A 27,455-nucleotide genomic window follows, 5' to 3' on the forward strand; every position below is an offset into this window, starting at 1 on the left:
AATGTATAAAACAAGCCGTAAAACTGCCCTTCTCCAGAATATCATCTCGATCTGTCGGGATTTTGCTTCCTGGCAATTGTCATCAGTTAGGTCAAATAAACTCAGAAAAATTCTCAATTGGTTTGGATGTTTCTTATGTTGACACAGGCAAAGTGATTTTAGCTTCTAGCCAATTAAAAAAGTGGTCAAATTATATAATTAAGAGGAAAATGACATAAAACAACCTGTTTAGTATGAATCTAGTTTTGTATTTTTATAAAGTACTTTCCCTATCTGTTAAGATCTTGTTAAAATGGGCTCAAAGTCCCATTCTATGAATCGAAAACAGTCCAAAGCTCTCAAAGTGTCCTCAGATTCCTGAGACTCAGGGCCACCTTTGGTTCTAAGCTCCTGCTTTGTCCAACAAGGATTATTTTGATATTCAAAGCATGTCAGTCTTCTTCTGTTCACACTGATTCAGATGTGAAATTCAGGTATTTCGCCTAATTTCCACCACAAATAAGTCACATAAAGTGTTGTGTGTTTAGCAGACTGTATTAAAGGTTTCTGGAGATGGAGATACTAACATTAGAGTAATGCAAATACTTACATTGTATCTGTATTTCATTAGTTCTGAGACATGTTGATATCTTTGAAATAAGAATGCACCTTACAATGTCACAGTTCAGGTGGCAGTGTCTTCTCTTTCTTAGTGGTACGTAAAGTAAGGGTCCGTTTTACAATCAATGGCATCTTAGATTTATGAAAAAGAAAATTCTAATTCTGTTCTTAGAAAGCCCTCTGGTAATTTCTAATACTTAAGCTCTACGTTCTCGCCACGGGGTTTTGGTCCAGTCTGGTGCCACACGGCCCACTGCAGCCCGCTGCGGACTCAGCAGTAACCGCTGCAGAGTCCGTGCCAGCTCGCACCAACACTATTGCATCGAGTGTGCTGTGTCATTTCACTCTTTGCTGCAGATAAATCTGCCTGGCCAAGTGTGACGCAGAACCAGCTCAAGATAATCCTATTTTCTTGGCCAAGAAGACAGACCAAAACTGCAAGTCATGCAGCTGAAGCATGCACAGAGGAGAGGACTTTGACCTTCAGTTGCACCCTCAACCAAAATCTCCAATGCTCCTGCCTCCCTTGCTCCAGAGGGATAACATTTGGGGGTATTCTATACGCTTCTCAGGAGGGTCTGGACAAATTAGGCCCACAGTGGCAACCTCGATAACATACCTTACATTAGTTTCTGCACCTTCCCTTTCTCACCCTCCGACCTTTCTCTCTCCTGCTCTCTGGGTCACCTCTCAAATAAATCACCTGCACCAAAAGCCTTGTTGCAGTCTCTGGTGTGATTATTTTATTTGTTTATTTATGGATTCTTTTGGTGGGGAGGAACTCAAGTTAGAACTCCTTTTGCACACCCCCTCTCAGAGCCCCCTCTTTCCTTATGCAGAACCATCAGCTCTTTCCACTTATGTCCAGACTCAGCTTAGGCTCTCTCTTTGCATATCCAAGGTTGCAGCTGCAGCTTAAAAAGGTATACCAGATTCTGTCTAGGACAGAGGTGAAGCGTGTTTTAGCTGGCTGGGTGGCTCAGTTTGTTGGAGTGTCATCCCATATATGAAAAAAGTTGCAGGTTCGATCCCTATTTGGGACACAACTGATCCCTAGTTGGGAGGCAAATGATCAATGTTTCTCCCTCACATAAATGTTTCTCTCTCTCTTCCCCGCTTCTTGTTAATTCTCACCAGAGGTCATTTTCCCACTGATTCTTAGGTAAAATGGAAGGGAGGGAGGGAAGGAGAGAGAAACATTGATGTGAGAGAGATACATCAATTGGTTTCCTCCCACAGAACCTGACTGGGGCTGGGATTGAACCTGCAACCCAGGTACATGCCCTTGACCAGGAATGGAACCTGAGACCCTTTGGCCCATGGGCTGATGCTCTACCTGTTGAGCCAAACCAGTCAGGGCCCCCCTTCTTCTCTCAAATTAATAAAGAATATGTCTTTTTTTTTTTTTTAATCCTCACCCGAGGACATTTTTCCATTTTTTGTTCAGATAGAGTGGGAGGGAGAGAGAAGAAGAGAGAGAGAGAAACATCGACGTGAAAGGGACACATCGAGTGACTGCCACCCACATGACCAACCAGGGCCGGGGACAAACTGCAACCGAGGTACATGCCCTTAGCGGGAACCGAACCCAGGTGTCTCTGGACCGCAGGCCGACGCTCTAACCGCTGAGCCAAACCGGCCAGGGCAAGAATATGTCTTATACAAAAATGTCAAACATTGTTAACTGAAGAGAGAAGGATATACGGTTTAAGTTTTCTTCTGTTAAAAAAGAGAAAGAGAGAGAGAACAGCCTCAAATGGAGTCAACTGTGCTAAGCCCATGTCACCAAACAAAGACTTAGTACCTGGCTTGCAATTCTAGCCTCCCTCAGCCCATTCGGAATTTCAAGTCAGCAGTGGTGAGGCAATCCACCTGCTAGACCTCACAGAAACGGGAGGCAAGCTGCTCTTTCCCATCCCTGCCCGCTTTACCTATAAAAGCCTTCAATTTTGTACAGCTCCTCTTTGTTAGATGGGGAGCTACCTGATTAACGAATCACTGAATAAAGCCGATTAAATCCTCAAACTTACTCAATTTATGTTTTTTAAAATAGTTTCTTTGTATCTTCTAAAGTTTCTGCGACAGCCTGGCCAGTGTGGCTCAGTGGTTGGGCATTGACCCATGCGCTAGGAGGTTGCTGGTTCGATTCCCAGTCAGGGCACATGCCTAGGTTGTGGGCTCAATCCTGGGGGTTGGGGGGTTGGGGGGTGGGATGCAGGAGGCGGCCAATTGATGTTTCTCTCTCATCAATGTTTCTGTCTCTCTCTCCCTCTCCCTTCCTCTCTCTCTAAAAATTAATAAAGAAAAAAATTTCTATGACAAATATGTCTTAATTTTATAGTAAGGATAAAACAATAAAAGTTAATATAAGAATTTGCTCATCAAACTAACTCTTTTCTCTTTTAAAAATCACTGTATTAAATTATATGCATGCATGCATAACCAGTGGACATAGACATCAACGCTGGGGCAGGGGGGTGGGGAGGAGGGTCTAGCAGGGAGAAGGGATAAACATCTCTAACAAAAATCAATTAATAAAAATTGCAAAAAATAAAGTTGTCAGAAAGGCTTCTACTCACCTTGGGTTTTGCCAGGGTACAAAGTAACTTCTATGCTGGGTTGCCCGTTGAATGTCTATTGTTAATGACTATCATAAAATCATCTTGATATTAGACTCTTGTACACACAGCTGACTAGTAACCTCTTCAAAGAAAAAAAACTTCATTAAGGTATAATTTGTATAGCATAAATTTACCCATTTTAAGCATACAATTCAATAATTTTAGTAAATTTTTCTAATTGTACCACCATCACCATATCCAGTTTTAGGGCATTTTCTTTTCTCCAATAAGATCTTTCATATCTGTTTACAATTAATCCCCATTCCCACCACAACCCTAGGCAAACATGAATCTACTTTTCTGTCATTATAGATTTTCCTTTTCTGGACATTTCACATAAAATGTAATCTTTTGTGTTTTTCTTGTTTAATTTAGCAGCTTTTTAAAGTTTATTCATGTTGCAGCATGTATCTGTATTTTACACTTTTTAATTAGTATTGGTATTCCATTATGAATATACCACATTTTGTTTATTCCTTCACCAGCTAAGGGGTATTTGGGCTTTTTCCACTTTTTGGATATTAGGAATAATGCTGATATGAACATTACTGTATGAATCTTGGTGTGAACATATATTTTATTTCTTTTGAATAGATATGTAGGAATAGAATTGCTGGCTCATATGAAAAACTTATATTTAACCTTCTAAGAAACTGAAAAAAATATTCCAAAGTGGCTGTGATTTTTCACAGTCTCATCAGCAATGTATGAGAATCCCTATTTCTTAACATTTGGCCACTTGTTGTTATGTCTTTCTGATCATAATCACCGTGGTGGCCGTGGCATGGTAACTCACTGTGGTTTTGATTTGCATTTCTCTAATGACTAGTGATGCTGAGCATCTTTTCATGTGCTTATGAACCACTTGTACATTTTTTGAGATACGTCTATTCAAATCTTTTGCCCATTAAAAAACTGGATTTTCTTCTTACTGAGTTTAAGCATTCTTTGTATAATAATCTATTTTGCATATATGTAATTTATAAATACTTTCTCCAGTCTGGTTTGTCTTTTAATTTTCTTAATTATGCCTTTGGAGTACAAAGTTGTTTCTAAAAAATTTCCAATTTTGAAACAATTAAAGAGTCCCTGGGAGGTGCAAAGATAGTACAGAGAGATCCTATGTACCCTTCACCCAGTTTCACTCCCAAATTTTAAATTTTGATTAAGTCCAATTTATCAATTTTTTAATGGATCATACTTCTTGGTTGTGTATAAAAAATCTTTGCCTAATCCAAGGTCTTGACATTTTCTCTTGTTTTATTCTAAAAAGTATATAGCTTTAGCATACATTAATTAATGTCTATGATTTATTTTGAATTAATTTTGTATAGTGTAAGTTAAGAATCTATGTCCATTTTTTGGGAATGTGGATATCCAAGTGCCCCAGCACCTTTTCTTGAAAACTCTCCTTTCCACCAACCTGCCTTTGTCAAAATCAACTGGCCATAAACATAAGGATTTCTGAACTCTCAAATCTTTTCCATTGATCTATGTTTATTCTTATGTCAGTACCAAACAGTTCTGATCACTTATAGTAAGTTTAAAGATTAGAAAATGAAAGTTTTCCAACTTCTTTCTTTTTCAAAACAATCTTGGCTATTCGGTGTCTTTTTTATTTCCATGTACATTTTAGGTACAGTTGGTCAATTTCTGCAAAAAATCCTGCTAGAAATTTGATGGAGACTGAGTTGGATCCATAGATCAGTTTGGGGAGAGCTGTCGTTGTAATGATGCTGAGTCTTACAACCAGCGAGTGTGGAGTGTCTCTTCATTTATTTAGATCATATTCAATTTCCCACAGCAATGTTTTGAAAACATTATTGTACAAATCTCGCACTTCTTTTGTTAAATTTATTTATTTATTTTTTTATGATCCTCATCTGAGGATACTTTTCCATTTATCTTCAGATAGAGTGGGAGGGAGGAGAGTGAGAGAGAGATATCAGTGTGAGACACATTGATTGGTTGCCTCCTGCATGACCTCAACTAGGGCCGGGGACCAAACTGCAACCAAGGTACCTGCCCTTAACCAGAGTCGAACCTGAGACTGTGGGCTGATGCTCTAACCACTGAGAAAACTGGCCAGGGTGCTAAATTTATTTTTATATTTAAATTTATTTTTAGTATAGTACTGTTGTGAATGAAATTGTTTTATTCAACCTTGCTGAACTTGTTTAATTTAATTTTTTTATCCTCATCCGAGGACATTTTTGCATTTATCTTCAGAGAGAGGGGGCTAAGAAAGAGAGAGAAACATTGATGTGAGAGAGACACATCAAGTGGTCACTACCCACAGGGCCCCAACTGAGGCCGGGGACAAACTGTAACCGAGGTACGTGCCCTTAATGGGAACCAAACCCAGGACTCTCTGGTCTGCAGGCTGATGCTCTAACTGCTGAGCCAAACCAGACAGGGCTGAACTTGTTTAATATTAATAGAGGTTTGTGTGCGTGCGCACCACATACCGAATCATGTTGTCTTCAAATAAGGACAATTTTACTTCTTCCTCTTTAATCTAGATGTCTTTTTGTTTTCTTTGTGATTGCATTGGCTATAAGATCCAGGATATTGAGTAGAAGTTGTAAGAGCTGACCTTCTTGCATTATTTTTTCACCATTAAGTATGATATTAGTGGTAGATTTTCCACAAATGCCTTTTATCACACTGAGAAAGTTCTCTTCTCTTTCAAGTTTGTTGAGAATTCTTATTATGTATTGGCTTTTGGCAAATGCTTTCTTGCATCTACTGAGATAATTGTGTGGTTTTTACCCTTTATTAATATGACATATTACATTAATTGATTTTAGATTATTAAAGCATTTGCATTCCTGGGTCGAGTACCACTTGCTCAGAGTATATAATGCTTTGTCTATGTTGCAGGATCAATCTGACTTTTAAAGACATTCTGACTTTGGAAGAAATACAGAAATTAGTCAACTGAAGTGGTCTCTTTATAATTTTGATGGTTTTAATGATAGTCTTAGCAATTAGAAAATTCAAATATCAGTACGTTTCATCATAACCCAAAAGATTCAAAACACTTTTGTTGAGTACAATCTATGTTCCAATTAACAATGCAGAATGTGTTTTCAAACTATTTATTCTTTTTACATTATGCAAATATTTTATTTATCTGTGAAAGGGGGAGTAAATTCAATTTTGTGAAAGGTTATTATTTATTTCTTAGTGGTATCTTTTGAGACCATTATTTATTTTATTTCATCACTATAGTTATAGACTCATTTCTGAAAATTATAACATTTCTGAAAAACAAAAACTCAAAAAATTCAAACTACAAAATTTTAATATCTATTTATTGTATTGAACAATGAACATTACAGAGTCATCCCCATGTTGGTCTTTTTCTTTCAAAATGAGTTTGTAAAGATCCTGCTCCTTTTCACAAGCTAGAAAATATCCTTTGTACAATGAAGACTCAAACTGCATCTTATTGTCATGTCCCTGAATACTTTTCATAAAGAATATGATGTCATTTCCTTCATCATTGATATTATCAGGAGGACTCATTCTCTACAGAGGAAAAAAAAATAATATTATTTAAAACACAAACAATTAGAATATGTGCCACGTATTTTGAAGTATATTACTGCACAGAACTAAAGAAGTTTTTATTCTCACAAGATAATAAGAAAAACAAAACTCTGCATATAGGAATACTGATCTTTCCCTTTAATTCCTAATCTATTCTCCTTGTCCACTTGGGTTGTTCTCACCGTGGAATGCACATTCAGGTCTACCTCTTTAGTTTTTCCCAATTTGTTGGTTGCATAGCTTCCTTCTCTCCTCTCCCATCGCTCCAGATGGAGTAGAAATCTAGCGAAGACCACGGCCTTTTTGGGCTAATGCCAATTCCTGTCTTTTCCAGCCACTCAGAGATAAAGACATTGGTGACCTCCAGCCATAGCCTAGCCTAACTCTAGTTTGGAGCCAACTGTGAAAGAGGCAGAAGTGGCAGGAATCTCGGCTTCTCCCTTCCTGCAGTGCAGTCCAGAACTGAAACTTGCTGCGAATAGACGCACTGCCGCTGTTCTAGGGCTAAGTCCGTGATTCTTTACCGTATTGGCTTAGTCAGCAGCCTTTGACTGTTTCCTACCAAGTCCTGAATTTCTATTCTGAAATTAGTCTGTTGGCTGGGCCCTGCCCTGGAAGGCCAAATTCTGATTCCTATATCTTTCAGACATGAAATACGTTTTTTCTCAAGAATGCCTAGAACATTTGAAACAATAATACTGCTGGTCACCTAACTGACAATACTGCCTATACTTTTTTTAAAAAAAATATAGCATACCTACTTTTCATGATGGACTAGAACATCTGAGGACCACCCAAGGTTCTTTCCAGGTTAATCCTGGAACCAGTAGATGTTTGAACTTAATTTTGATCCCGCAGTAGCAAAAATTCTCATGATCCTAACTAAGGACTAACAGAGATACCTCCAGATCCAAAATAGCATTCCAGCTTCTTTCTAAGATGCCTGAAAGAAGTCTGGGTACCTCCCAACTTCTCAATCAATTATGGAATTTATAGTCATAACTCTTAACCTTTGTTCCTTCTCAATAACTGGGTGTCCTAATTTGATCGTGCTTTAAACTAGTTCTCCCACTGACATATTTCTGCAGCTGTCTACAGTACCCCAGAATTTAGAAAGAAACCTTAAGCTGTGGAGCCAAGTTGGGACTAAGCTACTCTAATGTATACGTGAGAAATAATCCTTAGCCAAAACTTCAAAAGCTCTACAAATATTAGAGGGAGATGAACCTTTTAGTTCAAACCTGGCATGGAAAGTTGTAGTTGAAAATGGGGTATGAGTAGGTAGAATAGGCTGTCTTTAACCATAGTTCAATGTGACATTTCAGAAGAGAGGCAAGGAAATAGCTTTCCTTGGTGTTGATGTTGATTATTTATAGCCACCATAGAGAAGGTGCACAGTAAATGGAAATGGAAACAGCCCTACAGAATGAAACTTGAATGTTCCAGGGACCTAAGGGATTGTTTATATCAAGAGGGGTTGAATCTGAACCCAGAGACAGTTAAGCTTGACCTAAAATCTGTGGGTTGTTTTTTTTTTTTTTTGCCCTTTTCCAAGTGCACTAGCAAATTTGAGAGAATTCTGACCATGCCTGGATGTATACACAAGAAACAGACAATAATAGTAACTTCTTGAAGAAATCCCTCTTGGTGTCATGAAGGTTCTTACCCAAAGAAAACAGGTAAACATAAGTACTAGGACTTTATAGCTTATAACCAAGACAGAAAGGTGAGCACATAATGGCAGCCATTTGTGTCTTATTATCAAGTAGAATTTAGTCTATATTTATAATCACTGTTAAGATCCTTATTAGTGGGGAGGGGGAGGGATTAAAGAGCAGGAGCTAAAACTAGCCTTCTTCCTTCCTTCCTCTTTCCCTCCCTCCCTTCCTTCCTTCTTTCTTTCCTGCCCAAACTATATAAGCTTCAGTCTCCCCTAAACCTGATTTGCCCCAATTCCTACCAAGCATTATTTCTTTTCTTTTCTCTTGCATTATTTTTATCTTTTTTTTTTTTTTTTTAAACACTCCCTAGTCTCTCTCAACAATAATCCATTTATAGTTGGGCTTATTTCCATTTCTGAATTTGTCTCTGCAGCTGACTTAGGTTTCCTTTACCCTGCATGGCTTGAGCTTGGCCATCTCCCTCCTTCTCTTATGATTTTGTTACTAAGTAACAACATGCTTAATCCTCTCTACACTGCCTGTCCATTCCCATGCCTCTAAAGCCATTATGATAACTATACTTCCCGCTTGTCAAGTCAGAGAATGGGGACTCTAATTGCCACCCAAAAGGGTGGCACTCCGTTTGGAAGGGGATGGCTAGGGGATTGTTTGGAGGCTGTGTTTGTGGTATACACACTGATTTTACTTGGATTATATTTTAGAGTGGTTTTTTCCTTCCTTCGAAGTTGCCCCTTGGCATGTCCACTAAGGTCATACTCTAACCTTCAGTTCCCACAGCAGTTTACTGGAAATCCCCACTTAGAAATTCTACAAGAGAAAAAATTGGAGAACAGAGAAAAAAGCAGTGGCCAAAAATAATTTATACTTAGCGTTGAGATTTGCTTTTTTACAGCTAATCTTTGTTAATTTTACTCACTTAGATTTACATTAAAAATAACATACATCAACCAAAAGCTGAAGAATACAGCCAAGCCCTGGCCAGTTTGGCTCAGCGGTTAGAGCGTCGGCCTGTGGTCCGGAGAGACCCGGGTTCGGTTTCCGCTAAGGGCACGTACTTCGGTTGCAGTTTGTCCCCGGCCCTGGTTGGTCGTGCGGGTGGCAGCCACTCGATGTGTCCCTTCAAGTCGATGTTTCTCTCTCTCTCTCCCTTCCTCTCTCTCCCTCCCACTCTATCTGTACAAAAAAATGGAAAAATATCCTCGGGTGAGGATAAAAAAAAAAAAAAAATACAGCCAAGAAGCAGGAACAAGACAATTAGGATTAAATATCATCATCATAATTCACAAAGTACGTGGAGGGTTTACAGAAGGATAATTAGCTTCATTCTGTTTTAGCAAAACATTTTGGAAAGTCATGCAATTCTCAAATAAACATAATGATTTATATGTGTCCTATATATTATGATTTATCTACAGATGGATTATTCAGAAGACCCAGGTCATTAAACAAGTGTACCTCTTTCTCCCTATGGTAGACTTAGCAAAAACATGATAGGTTAAAGAGTTGGACAATGATTTTACTAATGATTTTAATGGTTCTCTGCTTCTTGCCATCCTTGTTCTAGATAAAAATTTGGACTGAGGATATTTATGTTTTCCAATCTCCCACATGTATATGACTAAAACAAATTTAGGTTCAGTCTTACCTTAAAGGAAATAACTTTGTTCTCACAGGAGAGAGTAAAAATGTCACCACACTTCACAGAGAGGGTTACTGCCATACCTCTAGTGAGGCTATCTTTATATATATACATGATAATTTTAGTCTGGGATGCATTATCTGAAATAAACATTAATAAATAATAACATTAGTTAGAAGAGTTTTTGCAAATCAGTATTTATGGAAATTAGCCAAAAGTTAACCCCTAATAGATCCGTTACCAACCCCACACTCAGATTCAGCTGGTCAGCTGGAGACTATGCACAGCTGCTCACACACACTTTAAAACAATTTAAAAATGTGTTACAACACAAAAACACAACTTTTTGAGTGTTTAAGAGATATTCTGAACTCTAAAAGACTGCCTTCAACTTTTAAATGCTAAATACAATATTAAAAATCTACCTGTTAGGTAAAAATTCAGGATTTTTCAACAGTGCACATTTATTGTTTTAACTCTACCTAAAAGCACAGTAAATTCATTCATTTTCTGAGACCCTCTAAATTTCTGGTGGAAGACAAGTTTATTTCAAATGCTTGCATATTAATTTTGAATTTTGAAATGCTATCAGCAACTTCAGTTATAACCAGCGGTATTAAGAATCCAACTCTATAGAGTTAATGCAATTACAGTGAAGGAACTGGTGATCCAGATGTAGGCCCAGAGTGGCAGGACACCTAGCATTATCTTTAACATTTAAAAAAAATTACATTTATTGGGGTAGTATTGGTTAATACATTATATGAACTTTAGTTGTATAATTTTATAATATGATATCTGTACTCTGTATTGTGTGCCCACCACCTGAAACCTAGTCTTTCATCACCATGTATTTGATCCCATTTACCTTTGTTGTCCTCCTCCCAACCTCCAGCAACATCTTTATTGTATTAATTTTTCATCCCAACTAAAATATTTAGATACCCAATAAAGTTTCTTGTAAGTAAAATTACTACTTTTTTTTTTTTTATGCTCACCGAGGACATTTCTGCATTTATCTTCAGATAGAGTGGGAGGGAGAGAGGGGGGAAGAGAGAGAGAGAAACATCGATGTGAGAGAGACACATAGAGTGGCTGCCACCCACATGACCCCATCCAGGGCCAGGGATAAACTGCAACCAAGGTACGTGCCCTTAGTGGGAATCGAACCCAGGACTCTCTGGACCACGGGCTGATGCTCTAACCATTGAGCCAAACCAGCCAGGGCATTATTACTCTTGCTATGACTTTTTATTTAAGGACTAGGTCTGTCATAGAAAAATGTAGGCAGTAAAATGGAACAAAAAGTAGCTTGTCATTTCTATGTTTGTAAATATTTTTTAAAAAATACCTTGACACTCAGAATCAGTCAAATCTTCAAACACAGGATACTCTCCCTTGTAAATGAAGAGAACTTGGTTGTTCACATTTCGCATGATTGAAAATCTAGGTTCGAGCTTCCCAAAGAAATCGGATTCCAAATTTTCTAGAATGCACATTAAATCTCATTAAAAATAAGTTTATTTTTCTAAGTTTACAAATAGGCATACTATAAATTTCAGTTTTCCATACTACTGATTACAATCTTCTGCTATAGAAGCAGCTAAGACAAAGTTGCACAATGTTTTTTAATACACTTCCAAGGGTATACCCTGCTTCTTGTTATCATGCGGGAACTATTTCACCTCCGAAATTCTAAATTAAAATATTCTGCTTTCTGTCTATAATCTATCCTAGTTGTTTTATGCATTTCCTCCACTTCACTGAGTCCTGATTCTAAGACAGGCATTTCCTCCCTATCTAACCTTCCTGTCTTCCCTTCATTCCTTATGCAGTTTGGACCTAATGGTTAATCATTTTATCTACCCTTTGCCTGTCTCTCTCATCCTGAACTCATCTGCTCTTTTGCCTTTCTACTACAAAACTCCAAACCTGGCCACGGAGTGTCGCTGGTAAACAGTTACACAGATGTGCAAACTGGTGCCATTACAAACACATCTATTATCAATACTATATATATATATTTTCAATTCAGTACCCTCTTCCATAATCCACAGCTGCAATTTTAAACCTCCCTTGCTCTCCTCAGGATCACTACATCATCACCTCTTCTTTCACTTTCAGGAAATGATTTCCTGCTACTCTACTTACAGATTGAATGGTGGCACCATTCCTTTATCCACCAGTTAGTTCCTTTATCCACCTTGTCCCAAGGGAAAGTGTAGAAAAGGTGCCCCATCTGGTAACCCTATTCTGTGCTCTGATGTACCTTCTCCTACAACCTTAATTTACCAATCATCCCCTCTCCTCTATCAACCCAGCAATTCTATTTCCTTGATTTTTTCCTAAAGAAACAATCAGAAAAATGTGTAAATATTTCTCTACAAGAATGCTTATGGGAGCACTGTTAATAACAACAAACTGGCTTTGGCTGATTTGGCTCAGCGGTTAGAGCATTGGCCTGTGGATCAAAGGGTCTTGAGTTCGATTTCCGGTCAAGAGCACTTGGATTGTAGGTTTGATCCCCAGCCATGATAAGTGTAATTATTCATTGCCATGGATAATTAATAAATGTGTATTAAACTAGAAAGAGAAGCTTATGTATAGTATAACACACACACACACACACACACACACGGGTGGGTGAAAGTAGGTTTACAGTTGTAATACAAATATATAATACAATAATTAATAAATAATAATACAAGAATAAACTCTGTGTTGTCACATACAACTTCAAACCGACTTTAAAGAAGTATAAAATATTACATCAAAATGATATTATTTCTAGATTATTTTTATGTTTTTCTTTTTCTTTATGTTCTTATCTTCATTGCTTGAATTATTTATAATAAAAACATTATTTTTATAATCAGAAAAACGCAAAGCTCTTTTCATTTTGAGATTTAAAACTCCTCCATCAATCATATCCAACTTGGTAGTTAGCCTTGTGTCTCCTTTAAACAGTGGATCTTCTGGCAAGACCTGTATCATTTCTTTGCTTTCCATTCCCTCTTCTACTCATTCAATCTCTCTTGGCCTCTATTTCTCTACCAAACTTCTTCCACCAAGATTGCCAAACTCCCTGTTGCTAAATGTAAAAGATGCTTTCCTACCCTTGGTTTTCAAGGCCGCAAAATTCAACAGAGCCTAATTATCTCCATCTTAAAAATCTCTCTGGGGATTCTGTGGCATGCTCTTGGTTTTTCTTCTTCGTCTTTGGTTACTTTTAATTATCAGTTTCTTTTTCTACTGCATGCTCAGACATAGGTATTCCTCTGAGTTTGGTCCTTGACGTTTACTTTCTCACTCTATACATTTCCTCTGATTCGTTTTTTCATTCCTATAGTTTCAGATGTCATTTTTATGCATAAGCTTCCTACAGCTGTATCACCAGCCCAAATTTTCATCCTGAGCTCAGAACCATATGTCCAAGAGCCTACTGGACATTTCCACAAGGATGTCCCACTACCAAGATACAAAACTAAATTATCATCTATTTTCCTCTTTGCATACAAATTTACCCTGCTCTTCCTCTTGTGTTTCCTCTTTCACGGAATAGCACAAATCACCTAAGTGAGAAAACCTAAGCACCATCTTTCTCTCTATCCCCTTCCCAGTCCAACCCCCAAATACTTGGATTCTTCCAAGTATTTCTAAAATCCATTTACAGCTCTTCACTGGCATCCAGTTGTTCCTGCTTCAATTCATGTCCCCATCATTTCTTATAGGGACAACTATAGCTTCCTAAAAGGCACCCCCCCCTTTTTTTTTGTCCCCACATCAATTCTTTATACTAAAGCCAGATGGAATTTTCAATTAAAGTTAAAATTCAGAGATACAGTAATATCATCTCTGAATTTTGATGAGGCACATGGCCACCCAGAATAAAGTCAATGAAATATGAGTATGACTTCCATGTAGGGCCTTTGAAAGGAATGGGCCCATCTTCTTCATATTTCAAACCCTTTCTTGCTTAGCTTAGAAATGGACCCAGGAAGCAGAAGAGTGGTGATAATTGTCAAGTATGTGAATGATTGCAGTTAGGGCATACTGGAATAACAAGACAGAGGAAACTTAAGATCCCAACAACTTCAGCCTGCATCCAACTATACCCATCTTGAACTACCTACCTGGATTTGTATTTGAGAGAAATATTTTCTATTGTATTCAGTCACTATATTTTTAGATCTCTTTGTTGCAGCAAACCAATCTGTACACTAGATCATGCATATTGTGCTTAATGAATCTCCATCACCCAAAGATAAGGTCCAAATTCCATTATCTTGGAATAAGAGAACCTTCTCGATCTGCATCCTATTTATCATTCTCTCTTCATTCTCTACTCCCATTCTGAAGTACTCTTAATTCCTTATATATGCTATGCTTTCTTTCATATCTTGGCCTTTCAGGTGATCTCTCTGCTCAGAACACTTTCTCTTGGCTAGCTACTAGTCCCTCTTCAAATATGTGTCTCCTTGAAAATGTTCTCCCAGAATCTATTGGACTGAAATGGGTGCCCCTTCGATATGCTCCCATAGCATCCTGTGCCCCATATTCCAATTGCCTTCTTTAAGTGCCTGCTTTTCCCAATAGGAACTATGTTTTGCTTGGCACTGTATGCTAGTGTCTAACAGTGCCTGAGATACAGATGCCAATACAGGGTGGACAAAAGCAGGTTTACAGTTGTGAATACACAAAACACATATTTAATCTTGTATTATTATCTATTATTGTATTATTTTCCATACAAACAACTGTAAACCTACTTTTACCCCACCCTGTATATATCGACTTAAGAAATGGAGAGTAGTTCAATCTTTAAGAAGCATGAGGAGTTATGTCATTATCTCAATAAAGCTGGAAAAAAGAAAAGAAAAATGAAGGAATAGCATTTTTTTAAAGTTACTTTTTTTTCCTATTTCTAGTCCAGTAAGGATCACCTTTAAAATGGGGAAAGTGCTATTTTAAAGGAAAAGTATGAGAAACTAATGACCTTTAATAATCATGGCATCTGTTCGAGGATCATGGCCTAGATATGGGCATGCTCTCTGATGCCAGACGGACAAGGGCTGGTACACCCTCTTCCTGTGAAGACTTAATGACTCAACCTCACAGTTCCTGCTCGCTCCAGCCTTGCCCATCTCCTCTACTTTGAAAATGTCCTTTCCCTGGGAGCCTCCCAGGCTTCTTCCCAAAGCACTCTAAGAGATAGGACTGAAGAAGAAAGATGTTCTTGATTTCAGATTACAATTCTCATGTGATCCCCTTTTCCCATGTTCTCTGGATAATCCATGACTTCCTGCTACCTCAGAATCTGTGTAATAGGAAAAGTCTGTTTTGTAGATTCTGAGAGCTGGAGAATTTCCTAAAGTGTAGAGAAGCAGTTTTGTTAGAGCGTGTCCTTTGTGTCCTTTATGGTCAGCTTTACTCCAAGGCTGTGTTGTTGGGTTTATGTTGCTTTGAGGGAAGATTAGCTTCTCACATAGATTGGTACCAGTTTCTCTCAGCTAAGAATGGTGATATAGGTGTGTCCGTGGAATGCGTACTCAAGGAGCTATTTTCAGTTTTGCAAAGTAAGAGAAATAAATTTATACTTTACCATAATCTTCAGCTAAAGGGGAAAAAAGAGAAACAAAATATGTTAAATTCTATATTTCAACTCAAAATCTCCTCTCACCCTACATCTTATTACTTTTTTCTGCCACGCCCCATTATTTAACCCCTGTCTTACTGGTGCTGGTCTTTGTTGCTATTGGCCCCATAGAAAAATTATAAAATCATCCAAAGGTCCCATAAAATGAAACTTATTAGACTTAGTGTGTTCTCTGATAAATCAGATATAAAAACCTATATCTAGGGTTTAAAAATATAAATTTATAACTAAAAATAAATTTTATAAAGTGATAGATTTTACTCTTAAATTTATTGCTTCAATGGAAGGTGGCCTCGGGACTTTCTATGAAGCTTTCAAAGGAAGCCAAATGGCCCACAGAAGACTAATTATAAGAATCTGTTTTTACAATATTGTGTTACCTCAAAAAATTAAAAATTGAACTTCCATTTGACCCAGTGATCCCACTTCTAGGAATATATCCTAAGAAGCCTGAAACACCAACCAGAAAGAATACATGTACCCCCATGTTTGTAGCAGCACTATTTACAATAGCTAAGATCTGGAAACAGCCCAAGTGTCCATCAGTAGACGAATGGATAAAAAAGCTGTGGTACATATACACAATGGAGTACTACTTAGCTGTAAGAAAGAAAGACCTCTTATCATTTGAGACTACATGGAGGGACCTGGAAAGTATCATCCTAAGTGAAACAAGCCAAACAGAGAAAGACAAGTTTCATATGATCTCACTTATTTGTGGAATATAATGAACATAACAGTCTGAGGAAGGGGGTAGTCCCAGAGACGCGGAAGTGGGATACAGACTGACAATCCCCTAAATAGGGGGGTGGTGGGGAAGAGATAAACCACAGAATTTATATGCATGTATGCATGAACAGTGGACATGGACAACAAACTGGGGAAAGGGCAGGGAGGTAGGGGGAGGGGGGAATCAGTGGGGGGAAAAAGAGAACCATCTGTAACAAAAATTAATTAATAAAAAATAAATAAATAAAAAAAGAATCTGTTTTTATTTGGCAAATACATTTATATTATATGGTACAGCTCACTCACAGAGCTCTAGATTTAAAGTATCTCTTATATAATTTGTCAATTTGCTTTGGGAAATTGTATTCCCTGAATGTCCCTAACTGTGTGGAATTTGTGCACTAGCTCCCACCTTGTATGTAGGCTGCTGCTAACTAAAGTGTGAGTCACATAGTGGGACAAGGTGCTGGGACCTTGGATATATTATGGTTACTTTCCAGAAGCCCAATATATTTTTTCTTCCAGAGAAGAATATCATTAGTGTTACAATGGAATTTGAAGACATTAAGGAGTCACTTAATAGTTCATCTCACAATGCCTTTTTTAGTGGAATAGATTCATCTGAATCCTGTATTTGGTCTATTGCTTTAGACTTACCTTTAAAGTAAAGTATATTGTCAATAAATTTTATTCCCACAAAGTCGATGCAATTTATTTCTTTTAGTTGAACAGCCATCTTTATTCCTAATGAAAGCAAAGAGTCATCTGTTAAAAGGCAGTGATTGTTGCTCTTACACAAAAGGAATCTTTTACTCCTTACTGCCTTGTACTACCTCCAAACTCAGAAGTTGGTATCTTACCCAGCATGGGGACATACACTCTGGGCATTTAAAAGATGCCAGAAGTCTTCAGCTTATGAATATACATCTTCAAACATTCTCTGACAAATCATCAGATATTTGGAATCTAGAAAGCATTTTCTCATTAAACAATGTTACAAAGGGTGCACAAGTAGCCCATTATTAAACTGAATTATAGTATCAATATAAATACAAAATTCCAGAAACACACCTAATCCTCTAACTACAGATGGGTTTTATCTGTCTTACAACCAGTGGGTTCCTGGGCATGAAAGACTGAAATTTGTTATCAAAGTGCTGAAGGTAATGGTAAGAATGGTGTTCCCACCTGGGGGTGGGGGCGGAGTGTGTGGAGGCCGAAGGGCGCCAGCATCTACTGGCCCTTTGCCCCTGTGAGCAGCAGCAGTTTTTGACCTGAAATCTGGATATTATGTTTTTTACACAAGTGATACATAAATGCAACCTTTCTTTAAAAAAATCAAATAGTACGAGATTTGAAAATATCAAAAATTCTTCTTTTTGCTTTTCTCCCCGGTCCCAGCCTACCGCACCCCTCTCCAATATGATGTGTATATTTTCAGATCTTTGTCTATGGAATAGGGGTTCTAAATCTGGGACACTTGTGAACGTGGATGGAAAAAAAAGTAGTTTACGGTTGTTCGTATAGAATACAAAAATAAATACTAATACAAGAATAAACTGTGTTTTATGTATTCATAACTCTAAACCTACTTTTGCCCTACTGTGTATTTATTTTCATCAACTTCTAACTAAAATTTAACAGTTCCTTTCATTATGTTATATGAGACAAACCACAGTATTATTAGTAGTAACTGTCACTAATAGAAATACAGATTTCCTATTGTGCTGTAATTGTTGCAGAGAGCTTGAAATATATGGTTTAAACTTGTTACTACTTTGAAATATATGGAAGTTATTAGTCCCACCAGTAGACCTTGTTATTTAATGTGTAAACAGAGAAACACACATGTACTATATTAAAATGTGTTTAAAAAACTTTTTTGACAACACTATTTTAATATAATGAGTTTCCTTTATAATCCTAAGTATTTAACCTTATGCAGGTAAAACCATTATCTGAGAAGGGTCCACAGACATTACTAGACTGCCCATGGGGGTATACGCCACAGAAATGATTAAGAAGCTCTACTCTAGAGTTCAGGAGTATCTTGGGTCCCTGAGAACAGTTAAGGTTGGAGCTCCAAAGAAGGTGGCTGAGTCACAATTCTCAGTGGTATATATAGGGGTATTTATAAATCTATGCTCATAGGTAGAGAACTGACTCAACTTATTTTCAAACATAGTCTGCTAAGGCAAAACATACATGGTAGAGGAATCAGAAAATTAAAACCCAGTTGTAAGAACTTAATCCAAATTAATCTAACCCAAAATACTTGTTAGTTGGTGGTTAACAGTTTTCTCTAGGTGTAGTTCCTTACACATATACAAATGTGGATAGTTACTATATAAGTTATACAAATATATATATATACACACACACATACACACACATACACATTGGTGGGATAATGGCTAGGGTAGTCTTCTCTATAAACTTTAATATTATATTATGCATACATATTTTATGAAAGTAATTCACCTGAAAATACAAAGTAGTATGTGTAGAATTGGGATGAAATTACTAGTGTTTACTACAGCTTTTAGTTAGTCAATGAGTGAATGGATTTAGAGGACACAATGACCTTAAGAAATAATAATAACACCTAATATTTAAATTGACTCATCTATTAATCATTGAATATCCAGTATGTGTTAGGCATGGGACTAGAAAGCTGACAGAACACACATGAGGAGACTTTGTTCCTACCCTCCAATTACTCAGAGTCTAGAGGGAGAGACAAATATATAAACAGTTAACAAAAAAGTATAATGAATGTTGTAAGAAATGGATTTACAAGAGATCCTCTCTGCCTGGTGTATTAAAGAAGGCTTCTTAGAGCATTTGCAAGGCTGAGGAAGAGCATTTCACAGAGAGAACAGTGTGAGCAAAAGCCAGGAAGCAGGGAGGCTGAGAGAACACGGCTTGTTCGGAGCCTCATCATTTTTACAACAATTAATGCAAATGCAGTCACATTTTACAGAAAGAATGCATTTCTGAGGATCTCACATATTCAAGATTAACTTTTCCTTGGGAATAAATATAAAAGTATGTGAGGGGGTATCTTCGGAATCCATAAACCTGCAACAAAGTATATTCTTGTTTTCTTTCTTTTTTCAACTTTCTCACCATTGTTACTAATGTTTTCGTGAGTGTTCTCTCTACACAGGCTATCATGGTGGTACTTTGGCCTTTTTAATATTGTTTACTTGCATCTAAATTTTGTCCCAATTTATTTCTTTGTTTTTCAGCACAAGTAGTAATAATACCCCTTAGCACTCTGATAACATCATTATCAGATATAAAAATATTTGAAGTTATAATAGTAGTGGATATTAAAAAATTAGTAGCACAACAATAGCAGTATGTCTCCAGAATTTCTGGGATAAAGAATAGTCTGACATAACACTGGCATGGAAGCAGATATTCTACCAGGTATAAGAGACCCTTGCATGCGGCAATGGTGTTCACAGTGCACAACTCACTGACTTACCATTTTGAAATCATGTCATTTTAGATAAACTAACTTGGAGCTCACATATTCCACTTTGCTTATAATGCGAGACTATTATTTTTATACAACATTCATTTGATTCTGCCTAATTCAAGCCACATAAAATGCAACTTGCAATGAAGTTTGTTTTGACACAAGCTTGTAAAGGAGAGTCAGATTATGAAGGCCTGTTCAACTAGCTAGAGAGTTTATAATTCTTTTTAGAAAATATACTGTTTTACTTAAAGTAGGAAAAAGATATGTTCAGATTTATGTTTTAAAGTCAATAATCTGGCAGCAGTGTAGAGAATGGATTTGATGGAGCAAGACTGGCCAGAGGCCAGAAAACAACCTCAGAAGCAATCTTAACAATTAGGTTAAGAGTTGATGAGACTACATAAACCAAGGTGGTGGCTGTGAGGATGAAAAGGAGAGGATGGTGTCCAGACAGAATAACAGCAGGATTTTTTTAGCTGATTGGTAGTGGGTCAAATGGAAGAAGGAGGAACTGAGGATGACTACAAAGTTTTTGACTTGAGCAATTTGTTGAGTGTTACCTCATTAACTAAGAAATAGAATAAAAGACAGGCTTGAGCACAACATGGTTCAGCATTGCAAATCTAAGAGAGAAGTGTCACAGAAGTCCAGGGAGAAAAAAGCTTCAAGGATGGGGTGCTTGAAATCAGATACTGCTGAGCTCATAACTTAGATATATAAGCTTCAAGTTGTTCATTGAATTTGACCATTAGGAAGTTTCAGTATCTGTAGAACAGTTTGGAGAAAACGAAGATAGCAAAAGGCAAGTTGACAAAGATCTAGAACAGAATGGCATGGGAAAAAAGTACTGACAGTGACTACAAACTATTCTAGGAGACTTGGCTATAAAGTGAAGAGAGAGGGTAGTAGCTATTGGGGGCTTTATAACTTGCACATTTTAATTTCTGTCTCCAGATCCACAGTTCCAACTATAAGATATATGAATGAATTACTTTCTCAAACATGTCCAAATGAACTGTTCAAAACTGAAACCTGGAAGTCCTTCTTGACTCCTTTGCCTAATCTTATGTCTGCCTCATAAATACTATAGATCATAACTCTGAAATAATTTGGTATCACCTCTACATGTCCACCAGCAGTGTTTTAAATAAAGCTCTCAATCACGTCTGGGATTTTCTACTTTAATACTACTCTTCCTGTTTTTTTGCTTCCAGACCCTCCCCCACTACATACCTTTGCCAGAGTTATTCACCCAACCCCCATCCCCAGTCCCTCCTGCCAGGCCAGAACTTCCCCAGTTTTTTTTCTGCCTGCCAAGCCCTTCTTCCTTTAAGTCCCAGCTCCAATCCTCCCTGCTTCAGGCTTCTGAAATAAGGATTAAGGTTATTTTGATGACAAATATTTCTATCTAGCTTTAATGTAAATTTCTTTAAGGCAATGAGTCATTCTATTTTTTTAAATCTTCAACATCTGAAAAGAACTTACACAGCAAATAAATAAATGTTTAAAAAACTTTTCACCATGACAACAATGTGTAAAGGGCTGGTAGAATTTTTTTAAAGATCTTTCTTCTTTATTAATTTTTAGAGAGAGAGAGGAAGAGAGAGGGAGGGAGAGAGAAACATGATGTGAGGTCACATTAATTGGCTGCCTCCTTCACACCCCCTACTGGGCACACCTAGGCATGTGCCCTGACCAGGATCAAACTGGCAACCTTTCAGCTGATGCCCAACCAACTGAGTCACACTGGCCAGTGCTAAATTTTTTCTGCCTCAAAACTTTTACTCCATCTTAAAGCCAATGAGAAAAAGAAAATGGGAAAGGTTTAAAAGCAGATTTTAAAAACTGGAATAATTTCTCCGAGTTCTTTCTCTTCTTTTTTCCCCCCTAGTACTTTCTCTTTACTTTGTGTTTTGAAATATTTATTCTCTTACCATTCTTTTTGTTAGATATCAATGCATCTATGATTATAAGTATTTATTCTTCCTCCTCCAACTTTCCTTTTTCTTTCTCATCTGTCTTCCTTTGCTTTTTTAATTTAATCTATAAAAATTATAGTTTCCATTGGATAAAAATGCTTAAAAATATTTTGTCTAAAATACTCAGATTATAAACTTTTTTTTAAAAGAAGTATAAACCACTTCAGAAAGATCCTCCCAAGAATATGCAGTGACAACTGGTTCTTTGAAACAAAAACAGTTTTAGTTGTACAAGCCTTGGAAAGGATCTAGAGGTTAGTGGATAGTAGAAAATTGTGATGGAAACTAGGCCACATGCATTCCAAAACTGTTTGGGGCTCATCCTTTAATTCGGGGGATCTCAGTTTCCTCATTAGTGAAACAGGGAGTTGAGTGGCTGATCTTTAAGGTCTTTTCCAGCTCCAGCATTTTGTAATTCTAGATTCTAGATAAGAAAGAAAAGAATCATTTGTTTGTGGCAAATATCCTTGTAACCACTTCCTCATACTATCGGATTAAAAGTAAAAATGCCTTGAACTTGGAAAACAACTATCATTATGTTCAGCTTTGTTGTGGAATTCCAATTCTGTGCAATGTATGAGATAAAATGAAGAAGCATGTTACCTAATTCCCTGAAATTGGGTACGTAATCATTTTGATAGCAACAAGATTCAAAACCCAATTTTTCAGTTCTGAAAATCATTTTGTTCTTGAAAATTTTTCCATCTTATTAATGTATATATGTGGGTGTGGTGGAGGTGGGGCAGAAGAAGACCTAAGTAAAGATTTAGGTAAATGATTAATGATAAAAGGTATGTAATTAACTGCTAAATACAGATAAAAAGCAAAAAGCCCAAATGGAACCAATGTAGTTGGAATGGTCTTGTGTGAAAAGGAAAACTGAATTTAATCTTAAAGAATGCTTAAAATTTAAACAGATGGAAGAGCATTTATGTGACGATTAAAACAACGTTGTGATGGTGGTAGGGGGTGGACTGAACAGGGTCACATTTTCGCACTAGCAGAACAACCCAGCAGCTCTGTGGTGAACACAGGTAGGGTGGGGTTCAAGTATGAAGGGCTTTGAAGTCACATAAAACAAGCATTTGAATTTGACCTCACAGGCAATAGGAAAGCAGGTTACTGAGCTGCCAGTGCATTATGAAAGAGATTAGAAAGAGGTTATGAAACTACTATGAGAATTCATGCAGGAATTCAAGTAAGAATTCATAATACTCATGTAGGGATTATATGAACAAATCCAATTCAAGAAGGCATTTTAAAGGAAGATTTAATAGAACTTGAAATAGCTGGATATAGGCAAACAGAAAAAAGAATTTTAAGGGTGTCCTAATTTTTGTTAGTCATACTTCAAATTAGAGATATTTATTCGGCCCCTTTCTTACTGTGAAATGAAATTCTCCGGGGAATGCTATAATATTGTCCTAAAGGTGCTGAGGCAGATTCCATCAAGATGATCAACCTTTGGCAATTTTTTTTTCCTTTTAGTATAATTGAAACAGAGTTGAGATTCCCTTTAAGGCAAAGCTTATTTATTTTATCATTCTAAAGCAGCAGTACTCAGGGGGTTCATGAGGTCAAAGTTACTATCATAGTAATTCTAAGATGCAATTTTTTTTTTTTTTCATTCTCATTCTCTCAGGAGAATACAGAGAATTTACCAGAGGCTACACTATGTGTGATATCACATAGACCGAATCAGAAGCAGAGGAGAATGCAGCTGTCTTCTATTAAGCCAGACATTAAAGAGATTTTATAAAAATAAAAAACAATGTCACTCTTCACAGTAGGTTTTTTTGTTAGGGAATCTATAATTAAAAGCGTTATTTATACGTTATGCGACATGGTAATTGTTATTTTAAATTAAATTAATTGGTCACTATTTTTTAAATTTCTGTTTTAATGTCAAATACAGTAAATGGCAGCAATACAGTAAATAACCGAGGGAAACAAAAATTCTTCAGGGTCCTTAATAATTTTTAGATATGTAAAGAAGTCATGAGACCAAAAGTTTGAGAATATTTGCTCTAAAAGACTAAAAAAGAGATGTTTCTACTCTGACTTTGCTACATTCCTTATGTTGTTATTGCCTGTCCTAGTGACATCAGAAACCTTACATTTCTCTCAATCACTTTTCTAGCTTATTTACCTCTAATCACCGTGTTTGGGCTTCCAGATAGAGAGGAATGGTATTTCTTACCTGTGCTCAATAGTTTCCTAGAAGAAAAAGTGATCTGGAAGGTGTGAGGTCTGTTTGTTTTCCTGAGGCTGTGTAGATGGCAGAAGGTGACAGCCCCTTCAGCAGGGAGCCAGGAACACAGAAAGCATTGAAAATCGGACTCCTAGCTGCTCCTCCGGATACAACAGCCTTCAGAGGCAGAGAGGAACGAGGAAGAAAATTGGAGGGAGGAGACTGTTCTGGCACGCCTTGGACCCGCCTTCAACCATGGACTCTTTCTTAGGGCAATGGAACTTGAAAGAAATTGTCAGAGAATATGGGTATTTCTTTAATGCAAAATCATTATTTTAATGACATCATTTCTTCTGTAAAAGTTGGAGTTCTGACTGTCCAAAGTCTGTACCTTTTTCAAAGTATATTCAAGTAACTTAAACAAAAGCACCAGCTTGGTCAATTAGAAGCATCTTTTTCACATTTGTCTGTTTGAGACTTCTACTGGTACTTCAGCACAAAACATTTTAATCTAATAGTGCCGAATTAGCCTTATTAGAATAATTCATACAATGAAAGCATAGCATCTAAAATATAACATTTGAAAAGCTGAGTGTACATTTATTTGTGGAATATAATGAACATAATAGTCTGAGGAATAGGGTTATCCCAGAGACATGGAAGTGGGGTACAGACCGACAATCCCCAGAAGAGGGGGTGTGGGGGGGAAATAAACCACAGAACTTATATGCATGTGTGCATGAACAATGGACATGGACAACAAAGCTGGGGACAGGGTGCGGAGGGAGGAGGAGGGGGATATCAGTGGGGGGAAAAGGAGAAACATCTGTAACAAAAATAAATTAATTGAAAAATAAAATAAAATGTTACATGTGTGAAAAAAAAAGAAAAAGAAAAAGAAAAGCAGAGTGTAAATACCATAACCCTGAAAATAGTTAGTAGAAACAATGCTTTTTAGACAAATTTTTTTGAACATGTGCTAAATTGCAGTACATTGCTAGCAGGGGAATTAGCAAAATGACTTGGTTTCCTAGAGTTAGGAAACAAAAAATGCTCACATTTGCAGCTATTTGATTTTTTTTGTTTTGTTTTTAACAAGAGTGTTTTTATTTTATAAGGTCATTAAAACATCATGTCCACAGTAGTGATTACAAAGGAAGTCTGGCAGAATGGTTGGAGGTGCTTGGTGTGGTGGCTATCAGAAGAAAAAAATGGTACATTTAAAAAGTATATGATAAAAAAAGAGAGAGAAGTATATGATGAAAATACACATATGACTGAAATTGAAATAACAAGTTTTCATCCTCCAACTGTAATGTCTAGTCGGGACAGTCAACATGAAAGCACGAAGTGGATGGAGTCAAAACAGTGGTTAGTAGCAGAGGATCACACAAGTTAATTTTAAATGGCTTATTTAAATGCCAATTATTCTTTTCTAGCTGTAAAGATGTAGAATGCATAACCTAATCCATTTCTTAGTTTTGGGACACACATTTTTTTCTTTGATACAGAGTAACCCAAATGTCTCCACATCCTGCCTACTTCATAGGATTGTTTGTGAAGATCAAATGAGATGATGATAGTCCTTTGGATATTTTAAAGCACTAGACAACTATAACCCTCCATCCTCTCTTACTTATTTTTACTCTTTTGGTTTATCCAATGAAGCCAAAATTTTAAAAATAAAATAAATTTTTTAAGAGTGTTCTCTTAATCTGATGTAAACAGTTATGTATTAGGTGGAATAATTTTTCCTGGAAATATTTTAAGAACTAGATAACTGCCTGTTCTAGCCTAGTTTTATTGACTGATATTTCACAATATTAGCAAATAAAGTTAAACAAATTGAGTATGTGTTTTCTAGGAACTTATTTAAAACAATAGGCTTTTCCACAAACATATAAATAAATAAACATAAATAAATAAATGAATAAACATATACATACAACACTGGTAAGTCTGTATAACAACTAACATTTAAATAAACCAAAAGGGGAAAACATTAAATTTCGTATGTTAAATATAATTTGCTAAGGTGTGTCAACTGTTAACAAAAGTCAAGTAGGTATTTCCTCACAGAAAAGTACCTATTCAGGAAAAAGAAAGGTCACAATCCAAAACGCGCAGCCATGGCTAGCCGTGGGAGGCTTCGTGCCCCGATAAAGGAGCGAGGGGCTGCCGATACCATAGGGTTCAGTTGTAAACACAAGAGTTCTTCCTGTAGGGCTTTCTGAAGACATAGGATGTGAGAGCTTCTCCAGTATGTCCTCCCCGTTTCAGTCTAGGTTAAGGTATGGGTCATAAATTTTGACAGGTGTAAGATTGGGTACCTGGAATTTATGGGGGGGCTGTTATTGACCTTTGCTTTATGAGTTGATATCATTGTTTCCTTCCACATCACCTAACTGGGCCTAAGTTTAGAATATCTATCTTTGAAACTGCAGGTCAAAGTTGCCACAGTAAAGTACCCAATCGGCTAAATTTGAAGTGTGGGCCATGCGTGTTACAAAATATTTTTTGAAAGCTGTCAATTCAGTGGCCTAAACTCACTGACACATCTAGAAAGTACTTTCCGAAAAGGGTGTGATTGCACCGAAGCAAACGTGCTTCAGGAACGGGGGCTCTGATGGCGAAGTCTTGCTTGCCGGCCAGAGGAACTGGGGCACAAACCCTCCCATCACACCAACCAGCTGGACCAGGTGGTGAGCGTGGCGGAGGGGTGCTAGTTCGTGCTCCCCCACTGGGACTCAGTGGCTGGGACCCACTCTGGCCTTGCTCTGGCAGTTCTTCCGTGTTCTTTCGGAGAGACCGGTCTCAGATTTTCCCTTGTTCTCCAAACACACATGGGAGGCGGGGAGACGTGGTTCTATGGAGCTTCCGAGTGGAAAGGATGAGCGGGAGACCAGCAGAAAAAGCCCGCCTTCCGGGGGCCGCAGAGCGGTGCTACCTGGCGGGGCTGGGAACCTGCAGGGCTCGGAACCTGCGGCCACGTGACCCGCACGCGCTGACTGCCGGGAGAGCCCCGCCCCTCCGCCCGGAGTCTGCGCGCCAGCAACTTCCGGCCTCTTCATTCCCGCGCTCTGGCGAGGAGAGGTTCTGACCGCCCTGTGGTAGATGGTTTGGGGCGGGCTGGAGGGCTAAAGGCAGCGCGAGGATGGGAGCGTCCCCTCGGGTTTCTAGGGGGGCTGCCTCGCACGCAGCGGGGAGGAGAGGGGCTGGACGTGAGGAGCGAGGTCGGTGCGGTGGCGCGAGGGGGCAGAGAGGCGAGGGAGGGGCAAGCCTGTGTAGGGCCCAGGGGTAGGGCTTGGCGGTG

General features: G+C 37.7%; 1 protein-coding gene across 1 annotated transcript; it reads right to left on the bottom strand.

Moving 5' to 3' along the window:
- Window positions 1-6,521: 6,521 nt before the first annotated feature.
- On the bottom strand, window positions 6,522-24,312 carry IL18 (interleukin 18). The gene is made up of 6 exons (XM_036258917.1): window positions 24,152-24,312; window positions 17,140-17,226; window positions 15,700-15,711; window positions 11,449-11,583; window positions 10,104-10,237; window positions 6,522-6,755 (listed from the first exon to the last, which is right to left on the bottom strand). Exons 2-6 carry the CDS (start codon window positions 17,216-17,218, stop codon window positions 6,534-6,536), a joined length of 582 nt encoding a protein of 193 aa, XP_036114810.1. The 5' UTR covers window positions 17,219-17,226; window positions 24,152-24,312; the 3' UTR covers window positions 6,522-6,533.
- Window positions 24,313-27,455: the final 3,143 nt, after the last annotated feature.

This window comes from Molossus molossus, unplaced genomic scaffold, assembly GCF_014108415.1.
Source record: "Molossus molossus isolate mMolMol1 unplaced genomic scaffold, mMolMol1.p scaffold_m16_p_13, whole genome shotgun sequence".
In the NCBI taxonomy this organism is placed as follows: Eukaryota; Metazoa; Chordata; class Mammalia; order Chiroptera; family Molossidae; genus Molossus; species Molossus molossus.

Excerpts from the sequence above, each read along its gene's own strand:
- IL18 (XM_036258917.1), bottom strand. The coding sequence starts at position 17,218 with ATGGCTGTTCAACTAAAAGAAATAAATTGCATCGACTTTGTGGGAATA. Across the intron at positions 10,238-11,448 it reads GACTGATTCTGAGTGTCAAG|ATAATGCATCCCAGACTAAA; the intron begins GTATTTTTTAAA and ends TGTTTATTTCAG. Across the intron at positions 6,756-10,103 it reads ACAAAGTTATTTCCTTTAAG|AGAATGAGTCCTCCTGATAA; the intron begins GTAAGACTGAAC and ends TTTCCTCTGTAG.